The 17742-nt window shown below is 44.2% G+C and overlaps 1 protein-coding gene across 1 annotated transcript in view; it reads right to left on the bottom strand.

Moving 5' to 3' along the window:
* Positions 1-17742, bottom strand: part of LOC124623058 — a 240575-nt gene that overhangs the window by 95542 nt on the left and 127291 nt on the right. The window contains exon 6 of the mRNA XM_047148851.1: positions 6417-6505. Coding sequence (XP_047004807.1) covers positions 6417-6505 — 89 coding nt within the window. The remainder of the gene's footprint in view (positions 1-6416; positions 6506-17742) is intronic.

Genomic DNA, 17742 nt, shown 5'->3' with positions numbered 1-17742 from the left:
GTGTGCCCGACCGAGACTCGAACTCGGGACCTTTGCCTTTCGCGGGAAAGTGCTCTACCAACTGAGCTACCGAAGCACGACTCGCGCCCGGTACCCACAGCGTTACTTCTGCCAGTACCTCGTCTCCTACCTTCCAAACTTTACAGAAGCTCTCCTACGAACCTTGCAGAACTAGCACTCCTGAAAGAAAGGATACTGCGGAGACATGGCTTAGCCACAGCCTGGGGGATGTCTCCAGAAAGGTCGTGTTATTTGTAAAAGACTGTCCGAATGAACTTTTCAGGCTTGTGACAGTGCTATTTCAGCTACAAGTAATATGAATAAAATTGTCACTCTGTTCTGCATTTGCAAGAATATTATGAACATTATAAATGTAATGCATAATGTTAGCAATATGATTAAAATGCGATCAGTTTTGGTACAAATGTCCTTCTGTGGCCGTTTTGCCTAAACGGAATGACTAATGATTAAATACAGGTTAGTACGTTTCAAGGCATCCAAGATATGCTCAATAGTGTTCATGTATGGGAAGTTTGGTGGCCAGCGGAAGTGTTTAAACTCAGAAGAGTGTTCCTTGAGCCACTCTGTAGCAACTCTGGACGTTTGGGTTGTCGCACTTTCCTGCTGGAATTGCCCATGTCCGTCGGTATACACAATGGACATGAATCGAAACAGGCGATCAGACAGGATGCTTATGTACGTGTTGCCTGTCAGAGTCGTATCTAGACGTATCGTCCCATATCACTCCAACTACACACGCCCCACACCATTACAGAGCCTCCACCAGCTTGAATAGTCCCCTGCTGACATGCTGGGTCCATGGATTCATGAGGTTGTCTCCATACCAGTACACGTCCATCCGTTCGATACAATTTGAAACGAGATTCGTCCAACCAGGCAACATGTTTTCAGTTATCAACAGTCCAACGTCGGTGTTGATGGGCCCTGGCGAAGCGTTAAGCTTTGTGTCATGCTGTCATCAAGGGTTCACGAATGGGTGTTCGGCTTCGAGAGTCCATATCGACGATGTTTCGTTGAATGGCTCGCACATTGACACTTGATGGCCCAGCATTTAAATCTGCAGCAATTTACGGAATGATTGCTCTTCTGTTATTTTGAAAGATTCTCTTCAATCGTCGTTGGTCCATTCTTGCAGAATCTTTTTCCGGCCGCATCGACGTCGGGTATTTGATGTTTCACGGGATTCCTGATATTCTTGGTAAATTCGTGAAATAGTTGTAAGGGAAAATCCCCATTTCACTGCTGCCTCGGAGATGCTGTGTCGCATCGCTCGTGTGCCGCCTATAACACCGCGTTCAAACTCACTTAGATCTTGGTAACCTGCCATTGTAGCAGCAGTAACCGATCTAACAACTGCGTCTTTTTTTCCCTTTATTGGATTTCGATTCCACTCGAAGGGGGCGGGCTGGCAGCAGCTTAGTACGCTGCTCTTCAGCCTACAGAATTTTTAAAACATAAGAAGATAAGAAACAATTAAAGCAGGCGATAAATCGGTGACGTAAATTTTAAAACGACGGAAAATTGTGGAAAGTTAAAACATAAAACAAATGGTGGGCGATTATAATAAAATACACAGGAAGCAGGCAGGGAAAATAGTAGACAGACAATTACAAAACACGGCGACAGTCTCATTTCTCTTCGCAAGAGATATAAAAATCACACCTTGCGACAGTATGATGTCCGTTCGCAACACTGCGGCAAAGACGCACAACACTTAACAATCACTGGAAACACTGCACTAAAAAGTTGGCACGAAGATGACACACCACAGGCAAGGGCAGATGGGGGGGGGGGGGGGGACTTGGACAGATGAGGGGAAAAAAACAGGGGAGGAGAGGAAAAACGAAAGGCAGGGGCGAACCAACGAAGGGAGAGGACTCAGAAGGGGGGAGCAGGGCAGACACAAGAGGGAATGGGGAGAGAAGGGAGGCAGAGAGAGGGTAGACGGGGAAAAAAACAGGATGGATTCAACTGCGTCAGACACTAGATGTCTTATATAGGCATTGCCGACCACAGCGCCGTGTTCTGCCTGTTTACATATCTCTGTATTTGAATATGTATGCCTATACCAGCCTCTTTGGCTCTTCACTGTATTTCGCTTGAGTGTGTTTTTCAGTGAATCTTAACGATGGTATAATGCACGTAATGTAAATGCTAATTTTCCATCGCCATTGTTTGTTCAATCTTGAAGTGGGGGGAAAAATCAGATAAAGAGGGTGGGCCAAAATCGAGTTGGAAAGAGCTTCTAATGCCATCTCCAAAGGCTGACTTGGAAGAAAGTGCAAAGAAAATCACCGATAAGAGAAAAGGGAAAGCAATAATACTGGAATCCTCTTCGTAAAAAGGTGATTTGGAATTTGAAGAAAAAGGCAAGAATGCTAAAGATGAAAAGAAAAACCCAAAAACGAAATTTTTTATGGGGAAGAAACAAAAGGGTGAACCTATAACGAAGGTGAAGATGCAGAAAACAACGTTTCGAAAAACCAGACCACCTAAAATAACATTGAAAAGCAAGTTTTATCGACTTCGTTAAGCGAAGAAGAACCAGACGTAGGATGTATGATTTATAAAGGGCTACATTCAGACTTATTATCATTATCTGTCTTTCTGTGGCTGGGCTCATGGGCAATGTTCCAGTACTGTGGAAGCAGGTAACCACTTCATTTGTGATTTCTGTTCTTAATAAGGTGTGTTTTCGTTTTTTTTTGCGACTAGTTACTGAAATCATTGCTTGTTTTAGTGAAAAGTTATGAATTTTTGAAGTTATTTGTTAAAAACCAGTTTTAGTACTGAAAAAAGATATATTGCATTCCTTGATAATACATTTAAGGATTTCTACACGTTTTTAAATATTTTTTGCAGTAGAATTAATCTTTTTTCTTGAATGCAAGTTTCTTCCACTCGTTTAAATGGGTACTCCATTTTACGCCATGGGCAGTTAAAGTACCCGGTTTTACCCTAATTTTCCTTACAAGGGCTTTACAATATGAGGGAACGTGTCTGAGAACCAACAAACTGAAAGTAAATTTCACCATCGCTGATCACGAATGGCAAGAGCTGTTCTTTGTTTAAATTTATTTTTGTAACAGAATGGCAATTAGTGTTTTACCAGAATTTAATAATATTTCACATAACAAGTTCCACTTGTTCAATTGACTGCAAACTCCTCTGTTATCGAATTTATAATCTGTATCCTATTACGTATGAATAAATTCCGTTTATCATTTGTTTTATTAACATTAAAGAGAGATGCGAAATTAGCAGTGCTGCTTTACAGCTATGAAGTTTAGTGCACATTGCATTCCTTCTATTGTTCTTATTGATTGAGCATGACATTAAGGACCTGCAACGATATGTTGCTGTGACATCTTACTTAAATTCAATGAAGTATAAGAAATGACTCCTAATACATGTGAGCAAGGTTTTGAAATCTGCACTGGTAGTAAATGGAGTATTTCTCAATGTTCAATAAAAAAAAGACAACATTCAGATTCAAAATACCTTTATATTTTCATTAAAGATTTTCTATAACATCTTGAAAAGTATAAAACATTCAGATGGATTGTCCAATTGTAAGTAATTGTTTCTAGCTTAGCCTGTGTGTACTGCAGTGCCACAAAACTTATACCATATGTTGTGAAGGGATGCTAAGCAGGTACGAAATGGTATCAAAATTCTACGGCCACTGTTCAGTCTGTCAATGTGATTCGGAATTTGATTGGCTTACTATTGACTTACGAGATGTGAATAAGTCGCGTTTTAAACGCACGGTAACTCTTTAATTAGGTAGTGTATTAGATACTGTGATGCTACCTAACTGATGGAAAAAAGCTGGTAGTACAACAAAAGGGTGATCATGGTTTTTATAGACATAGAAAAGGCATAGGACTCAGTTAACAGGGAAAGAATCTGGGAAGGAATGAAGAAGATAGATATAGAAGATGAATACATTAATGTTATAAAGACAATGTACAGGGGACACAATTTTAGAATTAGAACACCATTGGGGAACTCCAAATACTCCGAAATAAGACAAGGACTTAAACAAAGAAGTATTCTACCTCCTGCTCTGTTTAATGTTGTGATGGAGGGAATGAACAGGGCAGTTAAAGATATAGTAAAAGAAAAAGACATAAAGATGAATTTTACAGATGATATGGTAATATGGGGTGCTAAAGAGGTAGATGTACAGTTACAACTTGATGTGTGGAAGGAAATAATGAGAAGGTGTAGATTAAAAATAAATAAAGATAAGAGTGAAGTAATCGTATTTTGAAAAGACAAAGGGATCAACGGAAATATTACTTTGAATGGAGAACCCCTCAGAGTGGTAGACAGTTTCACTTATTTAGGGAGTGAAATATCTAGTGATGGAAGAATAACCAACGAAATTATTAGGAGGTTACAGAAGGGAGGTAATTTCTACCAGACAATAAAACACCTGATTTCGAATCAGGAAGGTTCAGAAAAAGAAAAACTCCTTATGTATAAGAGTTATTACTTCCCTATTGTCACCTAGGGAGGAGAAACATGTACAATGACAGAAAGGGACTGGAGTAGACTTCAAGCAGGGGAAATGAAATTTCTCAGAGCAGTTAAGGGAAAACAAGAATGGACAGAGTAAGGAATGTAGATATTAGAAAGGACCTTAAACAAGAATGTATGAGAAAAGAAATTGAGGAAAAGATATTAAGATGGTACTGGCATATTAAGAGGATGCGTGGGCAGAGATCCCAAAAATTATGGAGGAACTAAAGATGGATGGAAAAAGACCTAGGGGGCGCCCAAGAACACGAAGGAAATGGGAGTGAGAATATCTGTGGAAACGAGAGGTCTGACCTGACAGCAAGTGGAGGAAGGAAAGTGGTGGGAGGACCGAGCCAAATGGAGAGGACTCGCCAGCATCCAGACCCAGCAGTAGCTGGAGCGTAATCCGGATATAGATCAGATACTGTGGTAAAGTAGGGATAGATAACCAGGATATCTTTCTTAGCTAATGTAAGCTCGTTATAAAAATCTTATTAGGCGACTGTATAAATAAAATGAACCCACTAAATTAAATGAAAGTAAGTCATCAGTCCTAACAGAATAATAGTTTCCGTTAATAAGCTCAACTTATATTACATTGTTGTTGTTGTTGTTGTGGTCTTCAGTCCTGAGACTGGTTTGATGCAGCTCTCCATGCTACTCTATCCTGTGCAAGCTTCTTCATCTCCCAGTACCTACTGCAACCTACATCCTTCTGAATCTGCTTAGTGTATTCATCTCTTGGTCTCCCTCTACGATTTTTACCCTCCACGCTGCCCAGCAATACTAAACTGGTGATCCCTTGATGTCTCAGAACATGTCCTACCAACCGCTCCCTTCTTCTAGTCAAGTTGTGCCACAAACATCTCTTCTCCCTAATCCTGCTCAATACTTCCTCATTAGTTATGTGATCTACCAATCTAATCTTCAGCATTCTTCTGTAGCACCACATTTCGAAAGCTTCTATTCTCTTCTTGTCCAAACTATTTATCGTCCATGTTTCACTACCATACATGGCTACACTCCATACAAATGCTTTCAGAAACGACTTGCTTACACTTAAACCTATACTCGATTTTAACAAATTTCTCTTCTTCAGAAATGCTTTCCTTGCCATTGCCAGTCTACATTTTATATCCTCTCTACTTCGACCGTCATCAGTTATTTTGCTCCCCAAATAGCAGAACTCCTTTACTACTTTAAGTGTCTCATTTCCTAATCTAATGCCCTCAGCATCACCCGACTTAATTCGAATACATTCCATTATCCTTGTTTTGCTTTTGTTGATGTTCATCTTATATCCTCCTTTCAAGACACTTTACATTCCGTTCAACTGCTCTTCCAAGTCGATTGCTGTCTCTGACAGAATTACAATGTCATCGGCGAAACTTAAAGTTTTTATTTCTTCTCCATGGTTTTTAATACCTACTCCGAATTTTTCTTTTGTTTATATTACGTAAAAAAGGAATAAAAAAGAATAGAAAGTAAGAGGACCGTTACATTAGGATTTCGCTGTCAACAAGGCGATAGCGCAAGCCGCCTTCCTTACTTTTCCTATCTCCTGAGGTGGTGGCTGCTACACTGACCTACTTTATAATGTATAAACAACGTGCCTGCAAAGTTCCGTAGTGGACGATTGGCCTGTAACCTGAATAGCCTCTGAGCCACTTCCTAGTTCATATTTACTATAACTGAAGAGTCTGCAAGAATACTAGCACATAGGCCCAGCTGGAAGTGTTCGTAGGCGGATTTGCAGGTGCTGTTCCGTCTTTTGGCCAAAAATGGTTAAATCTGCGTCAGCAATGAAAGACTGATTTTACCACAGGGAGTACGGAGCAAAAATATTTAGAACACTGTAAGGTGCTTACCACAGGACATGGCCATCATTCGAAGGGTTGAAGTGAAGATCTTCTCACCGAATATCCTCCCACGGGAGTACTTCTCAACGCAGTAACAACTGCAAGAAACAAGAATGCATACAGTACATAAGGTGAAATTGCTAGTAAGTACATGTAAGGAACAGGAGAACTTATTTTGAACTGATCATTATTATTGTATGTATACACTCCTGGAAATTGAAATAAGAACACCGTGAATTCATTGTCCCAGGAAGGGGAAACTTTATTGACACATTCCTGAGGTCAGATACATCACATGATCACACTGACAGAACCACACGCACATAGACACAGGCAACAGGGCATGCACAATGTCGGCACTAGTACAGTGTATATCCACCTTTCGCAGCAATGCAGGCTGCTATTCTCCCATGGAGACGATCGTAGAGATGCTGGATGTAGTCCTGTGGAACGGCTTGCCATGCCATTTCCACCTGGTGTCTCAGTTGGACCAGCGTTCGTGCTGGACGTGCAGACCGCGTGAGACGACGCTTCATCCAGTCCCAAACATGCTCAATGGGGGACACATCCGGAGATCTTGCTGGCCAGGGTAGTTGACTTACACCTTCTAGAGCACGTTGGGTGGCACGGGATACATGCGGACGTGCATTGTCCTGTTGGAACAGCAAGTTCCCTTGCCGGTCTAGGAATGGTAGAACGATGGGTTCGATGACGGTTTGGATGTACCGTGCACTATTCAGTGTCCCGTCGACGATCACCAGTGGTGTACGGCCAGTGTAGGAGATCGCTCCCCACACCATGATGCCGGGTGTTGGCCCTGTGTGCCTCGGTCGTATGCAATCCTGATTGTGGCGCTCACCTGCACGGCGCCAAACACGCATACGACCATCATTGGCACCAAGGCAGAAGCGACTCTCATCGCTGAAGACGACACGCCTCCATTCGTCCCTCCATTCACGCCTGTCGCGACACCACTGGAGGCGGGCTGCACGATGTTGGGGCGTGAGCGGAAGACGGCCTAACGATGTGCGGGACCGTAGCCCAGCTTCATGGAGACGGTTGCGAATGGTCCTCGCCGATACCCCAGGAGCAACAGTGTCCCTAATTTGCTGGGAAGTGGCGGTGCGGTCCCCTACGGCACTGCGTAGGATCCTACGGTCTTGGCGTGCATCCGTGCGTCGCTGCGGTCCGGTCCTAGGTCGACGGGCATGTGCACCTTCCGACGACCACTGGCGACAACATCGATGTACTGTGGAGACCTCACGCCCCACGTGTTGAGCAATTCGGCGGTACGTCCACCCGGCCTCCCACATGCCCACTATACGCCCTCGCTCAAAGTCCGTCAACTGCACATACGGTTCACGTCCACGCTGTCGCGGCATGCTACCAGTGTTAAAGACTGCGATGGAGCTCCGTATGCCACGGCAAACTGGCTGACACTGACGGCGGCGGTGCACAAATGCTGCGCAGCTAGCGCCATTCGACGGCCAACACCGCGGTTCCTGGTGTGTCCGCTGTGCCGTGCGTGTGATCATTGCTTGTACAGCCCTCTCGCAGTGTCCGGAGCAAGTGTGGTGGGCCTGACACACCGGTGTCAATGTGTTCTTTTTTCCATTTCCAGGAGTGTATAAGGACGTGATTTTCTAAGGCCAATGTGGTCGATGGTGTAACGTAACACATAGAACAGAATTTTTCGTCGCTAAAATGTAATTCACTCTGTTCCATTCTCAGCAACATTCACAGATATTTTCAAACTGAGGAACACAATATGAAATTGAGAGTAAAATATTGAGCTAAAATAATATCTCTATTAACAGCACCAAAATTAGAATGACGTGCCATTAATTATTAACAAAGGAAAGATTGATCCGACTCTCCTGGAAACACATTACAGAAGTTAAGAAACAGAAGAGGCATAATATTTTGTTTTAATTGTACATGGCAATGCCCAAGAAAGCTCATAGCTGCATCAGACTGACCAAGTGGTTCGATGCCACGTTTAGGTAGCACATTTCATCAGCTGCAGTCTATTGTCTCTCGTTGATGACATTTAATCTTCGCTAGTTTCTAAGAAAGTATATTATCTATACGAAGAATAAGCTCGAGTGATGAATGAGACCGTATAAAAGCTCTAGATCCTAGGTCTCTAAACATTTTTATCGAGTAGACCACGTGCCATTTTTTCTGCTTCTGTTTTATGTACAGAATTTTTACAAATTCTTTAACATCAACCGTGTTTTTGACAGATGATACAGTGCTACTTACTTTAATAGATTTAACTGTAGAAGTGTAGACGGAAGAATTACAAAAATTGAGTTTTGTGCGTTTATTATTTTAAACGACACGAAAATGTAGTAAAATTGATACAAAAATTCTTTTAATGGAATGGACAAGCTTGATGCTTTAGAAGGAAATTTGCAGTATTTGTCTTAAATTTAGGTATGTGTAATCTCAAATTTTCTCCTCTCTTTTTTTCTGTGCGAGGATTGGCAACCACACTGAAAACGCTTTCCACGAGATATGAAGAGGGGAAAAACTATCAAATAGTTCACAATAAAGGATAAGTAACAAAATCTCTGAAGCCAGAATTGTTGAACTCCCTCACTAAACTAAACCTTTAGTTCTTCATTAGTGCTTATTCCGATCAGTTCTCCTTGAACATGACACTAGTGTCTTCGATATCACTGTATGGATTTACTATCCACTGTGATATTACCTTAGTTAAAACATTCTGGAACCTAGTTTAAGAGCCTGTGTGAAGAACATTTAAAGGTTGATCGTATGTTGAAACGCCGTTTTCCTTGCGGTTTGTGACAAACTTGGAAACTTCTTGTCGTCCAATTTTTCCCTTCTTTAGCTGAACTGATGGACTTAGTTTTTATCCGATTTAGACTTTCACCTTGAAACTGCAAGTTAATCTTGCTAAATTTAGTAAAGCAATCTGTTAGTTATGCGATATCTGGTTTCCACCCGATTCAATTTTCTTTTAAAATTGGATCTTTAGCACCCAAAAACTCTCAGACAATCTCAAAAAGAGCAAAACCTCCGTATGCAGCTACTGTTAAGTGATTGTTGCGCCGTATTGTGTTGTGTCGTAAATTAATACATTTCTGGATGAGTGTCGATGTGGTTCTTGGCCAGTCATGGGCAGCCCCTCATACTTCTTGAACTCCTTGGAGAGAGACGACACATAGCACTTTACTGAGTGGAGCTAGAAGAATAATTAATAATGTCGCTGAATGTTGCGAGCAAGGGAGCCTATGGGAATAACAGTGAAGTAGTCAAGAGCAAGCTTCAGCGCTGTGAGAAGAATTCGAAATTTTGCTTGCCAAATGTCTAAACCGGATCCACTCTCGTGGATTCCCGTTTACGTCTAATGCACCCGCAATTTTTTGCAATTGACTAGGACCCCTTGCACTTTGGATTCGACCCTTGGGGGTCAGTATAAACCACTTTGGCAATCACTGCTCTAGAGCAACGTATTCTAATGTACTGCTGTCGTATTTGGGGTCGCTGTCAAGTAGGCCTGGCAACACAAGAAGGAGGAAATCAAAGATGAGCTACTAGAATGGTAAAAGGTCTGTGTATAGCTCATACGAAAATGTACACTACTGGCCATTAAAATTGCTACACCACGAAGATGACGTGCTGCAGACGCGAAATTTAACCGACAGGAAGAAGATGCTGTGATATGCAAATGATTAGCTTCTCAGAGCATTCACACAACGTGCTGACATGAGGAAAGTTTCCAACCGATTTCTCATACACAAACAGCAGTTGACCGGCGTTGCCTAGTGAAACGTTGTTGTGATGCCTTGTGTAAGGAGGAGAAATGCGTACCATCACGTTTCCGACTTTGATAAAGGTCGGATTGTAGCCTATCGCGATTGCGGTTTATCGTATCGCGACATTGATGCTCACGTTGGTCGAGATACAATGACTGCTAGCAGAATATGGAATCGGTGGGTTCAGGAAGGTAACACGGAACGCCGTGCTGGATCCCAACGGCCTCGTATCACTGGAAGTCGAGATGACAGGCATCTTATCTGCATGGCTGTAACGGATCGTGCAGCCACGTCTCGATCCCAGAGTCAACAGATGGGGACGTTTGCAAGACAACAACCATCTGCACGAACAGTTCGACGACGTTTGCAGCAGCATGGACTATCAGGTCGGAGACCGTGGCTGCGGTTACCATTGACGCTGCATCACAGACAGGAGCGCCGGCGATGGTGTGCTCAACGACGAACCTGGTGCGCGAATGGCAAAATGTCATTTCTTCGGATGAATCCAGGTCCTGTTTACAGCATCATGATGGTCGCATCCGTGTTAGGCGACATCGTGGTGAACGCACATTGGAAGCGTGTAATCGTCATCGCCATACTGGCGTATCATCCGGCGTGATGGTATGGGGTGCCATTGGTTACACGTCTCGGTCACCTCTTGTTCGCATTGACGGCACTTTGAACGGTGGACGTTACATTTCAGATGTGTTACGACCCGTGGTTCTCCTCTTCATTCGATCCGTGCGAAACCCTACATTTCAGCAGGATAATGCACGAACGCATGTTGCAGGTCCTGTACGGGCCTTTCTGGATACAGAAAAAGTTCGACTGCTGCCCTGGCCAGCACATTCTCCAGATCTCTCACCAACTGAAAACGTGTGGTCAATGGTGGCCGAGCAACTGACTCGTCATAATACGCCAGTCACTACTCTTGATGAACTGTGGTATCGTGGTGAAGCTGCATGGGCAGCTGTACCTGTACACGCCATCCAAGCTCTGTTTGACTCAATGACCAGGCTTATCAAGGCCGTTATTACGGCCAGAGGTGGTTGTTCTGGGTACTGATTTCTCAGGATCTATGCACCCAAATTGCGTGAAAATGTAATCACATGTCAGTTCTAGTATAATATATTTGTCCAACGAATACCCGTTTATCATCTGCATTTCTTCTTGGTGTAGCAATTTTAATGGCCAGTGGTGTAGCAGAGATGCTCCTGCAGTTTAAACAGGATTAGCTGTGATAGACATGACATTGCACTCGTGAAATCCTGTTGGGTATGCTTAGATAACAGGTACAGGTGATAGGCTGCAACAGTGTCGTAAATTTCGTGAACAGATTTTGAATATAAAATAAGGGAGACTGGGACGCGAATGCAGACACTTTTCGCTGCCTTCTGAAGAATGTCCAAAACTGCCTGGTTCTAAGTTATACGGAAGGTGCACTGGACAAAGAATTATGAGGCCAAGTAGTAATGACCAGCAGTGAACGTTTCAGGCAGTAGTAGGTCCTGAATGAGCAATACGTGTGAGATATGAGACACAGCTTTGAGGACTGCTTACGTTTCGCAACAAACATCTGCCTGCTACATCAACGTTCGTGATTCTACGCTGAGAATGAATACACTGTATGGGCTCGGTTTCTCTAGTGGGTAGGCGAGGCAGTTACACTTACGTTCAGCTTGGAGGCAATTGTTTCATTTACATATTTACAACAAATTTACTACATTAGACTTGTGCCCACTTAGCGGGGGGAGGGAGGAGGGGTGTGTGTCAAACACATAGTCCTTGGTGCCCGGGGCGTAGCTGCGAAGACGCCTGCATATGATACGCCCATCAAGGCCGAGGAGTGGAGCGACATTTTGTGCCAAAAAGTCGTCGACGGCAGTGTAGGCTGTGTCATATAGTGGTGCGGCGGTCTGCGACAGGTGGCTGTGTAAGCCAACTTTCATTTCTGACGGTGTGATATGGCTTAACTTTCACTGTATTTGTTGCACAGGAGGGTATTCTGTGCCTGCGTGCTTGCTAAGAGAATAATCAGCGTGTGAATATATTTATTTTGTGTGCCAACCAGCGGTCTCCTCTCCATTTCCCGAGATAATCTCTGCAAAATCTGAATCTGTGGGTATGTGTCGTTGACTGTCAGGGAAGCAGAGATATTCTTTTGTGTTCCGGGTCGTGTAGTATCAGTATCGATAGCTTTCTCCAGAGAGATTTCCTTGAAAAACAGAACGTTTCCTGCCTTTTTCACCATGCATCAGGAAATTCGATATTTCGTGAATAGTTTTGATCAGCAAGCTTTGTACATACGGTAGATATGAGCAAGATACCACTATGTAAGCTGCTTGTTCCCTATCATTATTGAGTCAGGGCAAGTACTAAAAGCCAATGATATATGTAACCTCGATTGTCTACTCGATATAGAATTCAGTTACCGACCTCCGAGTTCATTCATATACACAGAGAGAAACAGCCTGTAACTTGCACTTGCCAGTATCTGATACAAATTTCATTGAGACAGAGGAGGTGAACAATTTTCATCTGGCCCTGCTACGCTGTTAGTTAGGCGGAGTCGTGCCTAGCGAGTGAAGGAAGCGTAGACATCTGGGTGCTAACCCTGGCCTAGACGTGTGGCAGGCAGCATCCGGTGTCGGTAGACGTCCAGCGGATCAATGAATGACCGGGTTGGCTCTCAGTTCCACCCTCAGCTGTGGCTGGGTCTCCAAGTAGGTGGGCCCGTAGAATGACGAATGGAGATACCTACTCCAGAGGATGGTTGGTGAGTGACAACAGCCTCACTGGCAATGGCTACTGTACAGCTGTCGCTGGTGTGATGCCAGTTTCTGGCTGGAGGCCAGTATTTATACGCGCCAGGATGGGATTTAAGGTAAGAAGACACCCCAGGTGTCAAGTACTTCACTTGCTGCAATGCTGACGTACCGTATCAGATTTTGGTAATACCATTTATCATTGAGCATGTGTTCGTGCCAGTGTACCGAGATGAGTGTGGTGGCGAAATGCTGCGCTCAGAGATTACGACAAGAAGCACGATTATGGGACTAAGCACTTACAAAGGCCCGCGTCGCTACACTACAATCGTCTGTGATGTATCCCCATTGTAATTTACTGTTTTTTGTTGGTTCAGAATTGCTTATCGATGAAAGGGCAGTACGCATTACGGAAGCTTGCAAGTATGCTTTTAATGTATGGCGAAACAGGATTCAGTGCCCAATAAGGTGAGCAATTGTACAGAGGAAAATATTGCAACAGACGTCCAATAGATACCCCAGCAGAAATTGGATTGCAGCTGGATGGTACAGTTCTAACTGCCTATTTCAATGTACAACAGATAACATGAATATTTGGGCACTGCAAAATATTACACTCCACTGTAATACAAGCGTTGAGACTGGCGATCGGCATTTTTGAACAGCTGCTGTAAGTTGTTGCTATAAAGTGTGACACAAATGTAAATAAAAAACTAAATATTCTTTCTGACCATTAATCTATAAGTACTCAGTTTGGCATCCTCTGTCATTCGTATAATTTTCAACCTGTTGGTTTCCGCCATATATGCGAATGAGATATGAAGTATTGTTACAGAATGCCCTCTGCCATGTACGGATTTGCGGTGCACGAACGCAGAAGAAAATTGAGAGGGAAGAGTAGCTCTTTTCGTTATCAAAGTTCATGGTCACCCCAAATCTGGGTCCTAAGTATTTCTATTTCAGTTTAGTACTGAGCAATCCGAGATCTTAAAACCAAAAAAATTCTCGATTCCAACGCGTTCTCGGTGATTTCCGTAACTGTCGTCGACTATCTGGGAAGAGCGCCATCGGTTTCACGTTGCGGATCGGTGCAACTCGGCTGCGCTCGAGAGTAGGAAAAGAACAGTAGTTGGTTGTCCTCACAAAAAGTCGTCGTTCCTCGTACATGAATTCGTTTTCCTTCGTTTCCAGCAGCGTTAAACTACGGGCAGCCGGAAATCAGCTTCCACTTCCAATACAAAAAAGGACGTTGCATTGAAATATGTAACGAAAAAAGGCAATAGTTGCACATATATATTTTATATTTGTATTAAAATAGCCCTGTAGAATTTCGGTAAGGATTTTTCATTATTTTCAAAAGTGGCCACGAAAACCAAAGAGGATAAAGGTTTGAAAAAAATTTGCTGTGTCCTCCAGATGATACGGCACAAAACCACACATACGAGCAGAAGAGTGCGGAGCTACCAAAACTCTTGTGCAGTTGACAAGACGACCACCACGGACACTGATGAGCCATACAGGGTGACAGTTATTGAACTGTATGAAGTAAAATCGTCATAACTTCTGAACGGTTTGCGTTACGATGTTCAAACTGCACGAATTGCCGCGGGGCATGACGGGAATTAGTATGCGCGTGCATGGTTTGACTTAGCAACAAACCCGACTTTCATTTAGGTAGGTTCGTCAACAAGTAAAATTAGCGCAATTGGGGGATTGAGAATCCGCATTTCGCGATCGAGAAGTCTCTTCAGCTTCAACGGGTGACTATGTGGTGTCCAGTGTCCAGTCAAGGAATAATCGGTGCGATATTCCTTGGTGACACGGTGACTATCGAACGGTACGTGAAAGTTTTGGAAGATGATATCATCCCTGTTATCCAAAGTAACCATGACTTCGATAAGATGGGGTTGATGCAAGACGGAGTTCGACGCGATCGAAGCAAGAGAGTGTTTGTTGTCCTGGAGGAGCACTTTCGGAACCGCATTCTGGCTCTGGGGTACCCAAAGGCCATTGGCATGGGTCTCGATTGGCTGTCTTGTTCTCCGGAGCTGAACACATGCGACTCGTTTTCGTGGGGCTATATGAAAGACAAGATGTACAGCAACAATCCCAAAACAATTGCTGAGCTGGAAACAGCTGTTCAGGAGGTCATCGATAGCGTTCGATGTTCCAACACTTCAGCGGGTCATGCACAATTTCGCTGTTCGTCTGGGCCACATCATCGCCAATGATGGCAGGTATACTGATTGTGTCATAACCTAAATCCGACTATCCGTAGTGAAGTTTACATGGTGAATAAAGTTTATGCACGCTGTAGTTTGTAACTAATTTACGTTTTTTTTCTTATAGTTCAATAATTGTCACGCTGTATGTTGTGGAGGAATGTGTCCTGAGTACCTGGCTCCTGGTTTCCGAGATAACTGAGGTTAAAGTTTTATGCGTGTCTCTTATACACTATGTTCAAATGGCTCTGAGCACTAAGGGACTTAACTTCTAGGCGCTACAGTCTGGAACCGCGCGACCGCTATGGTCGCAGGTTCGAATCCTGCCTCGGTCATGGATGTGTGTGATGTCCTTATGTTAGTTAGGTTTACGTAGTTCTAAGTTCTAGGGGACTGATGACCACAGCAGTTAAGTCCCATAGTGCTCAGAGCCATTTGAACCATTTTTTGTAGTGTGCTGTGAAGGGAGAATAATCCTTCTTATATCTTTTTTATGCATAGGGACGGTTTCGCTCCTTGTTTCGCAAGGGATCTGTTGTTCGTCGATTTGTACCGGCAGCCGGATCGCTCAATGTAAATTGCATTATCGAAGTCAAAATTAGCGGTGAGTACTTTTGACTGCATCTGTTAGCACGAAGGGTCAAAAGAAGGGAACATTCCACCAATGCAGAGAATATCGTCAGTCTGGCTCCACAACCACATTGTGGGGCGGCTCATCACGTAAGAGAAAACAATGGTGAGCCTAGTATGACCGATGTGTAGACGGTATAACAGAGTGGACTCCGGCCGGGGTGGCCCTGCGGTTCTAGGCGCTACAGTCTGGAACCGCGTGACCGCTACGGTCGCAGGTTCGAATCCCGCCTCGGGCATGGCTGTGTGTGATGTCCTTAGGTTAGTTAGGTTTAAGTAGTTCTAAGTTCTAGGGGACTGATGACCTTAGACGTTAAGTCCCATAGTGCTCAGAGCCATTTGAACCATTTTTTTAGAGTGGACTCCTTCCGAGAAGAGCCGAAGGAAGAGCATCAAATTGCAGTAGTCTCCTTCATTTAGTACTGGGAGCAGTAGTACACCAGATGTCATTCCACTTTTTGGCAAAGAGAGCTTTGATGTGTATCTGCATATTTGCACCTGGAATCATGGAAGGGAATGGGAGGTAAATATCTGCCTCTCTAGCCAAACTGTCAACCAGTTCATTCCCTGGGATGTCCACATGACTTGAGACCCAGAGAAAGACAACTCAGGGGGCAGACAGAAGTTCATGGATAGCAGACCAAACTTTGACGAGAGGAGCATCTGTCTACAGCCTGCAGGCTGCTCATTGAGTCGGCACATATTAAAACACTGGCCTGAGAAACAAAATGGAGTGCCCAGTTAATGGAGGGCAGCTCTGCTGTAAACACACTACATGATCCTGGCAGTACATGGTGTTCCATGCCAATAGAAGACGTAAAAGCATATCCCACCTTATCTACCGTTTTAGAACCACCAGTGTAGAAGACGGTAGCACATTTGGAATTGTTCAAGGATGGAACGTACACGACGCCAGAATATCATAGCAGTGACAGAGACCTTAGGGGGACCATGCAACGGGAGGGGGGAAGGTGTGCAGGAGGAAACACACGCGCACTTTCCAGTGAGTGAAGATGGAGATCCCGACAGAAGGAAGTGAGACGTATTCTAGCTTGCAGTCCCACCCGGGGGCGGGTATCAGGAGGGAGACCACGTTGTTTCAAAGAAGGGAGGTTACATGGGATGGTCAGGGAATCGTCGAATGGCGATTGCGCAAGAAACCAGGAGATGGCTCCGTCGTATTTGTAGAGGGGAATCCCTACTCCTGGAAGGAGACTGTCGATAGAACAAGTGCGAAAGGCGTTGCTAGCCAGACGCACCCCATAATGACGAACAGGGTGAAGTAGTTTCAGAGTGGAAGGAGTCGCTGGGCCACAAACCTGACAACCATAATCTAGTCTGGACGAAACCAGAGCGCCGTAAGTATGAAGCCCGAGATGTGTGGACCAGTAGGCAGAGAGTATTAAGCTTCCGCAAGCAGGTGTCTTCAGGTGGCGAATATGGGGCAGCCTCGTCAGCTTTTTATCAAGAAGAAGCTCCAAGTAACGGGACTGTGCTGTTACATCTAAGGGCTGGTTGTTTAAATAAAGTTCTCGATCGGGATGTACTGAGGGTCGATGGCAAGAATGAATAACCCACGTTTTGGGTGGAGAAACCTGGAAGCTAGGGAAACAGCCCACGCAGAGGCTCATCGGATTGCTTCTTGGACCTGGCGTTCAGCAGATTCTACCGAGTGGGAGCTGCACCAGATGCAAAAATCGTGGACATAAGCGCTGGGGTAACCAGAGGCCCAACAGAGGTTACAAGCCCACTGATGGCGATGAGGAAGAATGTGACACTTAACACAGAACCGCGTGGAATACTGTTCTCCTGGATCCGAGGGGTGCTGAGTGAAGTGCCAGCTCTATCCTGGAAGAGCTGGTGGGATGAAAACCTGCGGATAAAAATCGGAAGGAGGCCACGAAAGCCCCAGTCAAATGGCTCTGAGCACTAT

The sequence above is a fragment of the Schistocerca americana genome, chromosome 7 (genome assembly GCF_021461395.2).
Source record: "Schistocerca americana isolate TAMUIC-IGC-003095 chromosome 7, iqSchAmer2.1, whole genome shotgun sequence".
Classification (NCBI taxonomy): Eukaryota; Metazoa; Arthropoda; class Insecta; order Orthoptera; family Acrididae; genus Schistocerca; species Schistocerca americana.
Note: the sequence above shows the minus strand (reverse complement) of the source record. Positions and strands in the feature narration are given on the sequence as shown.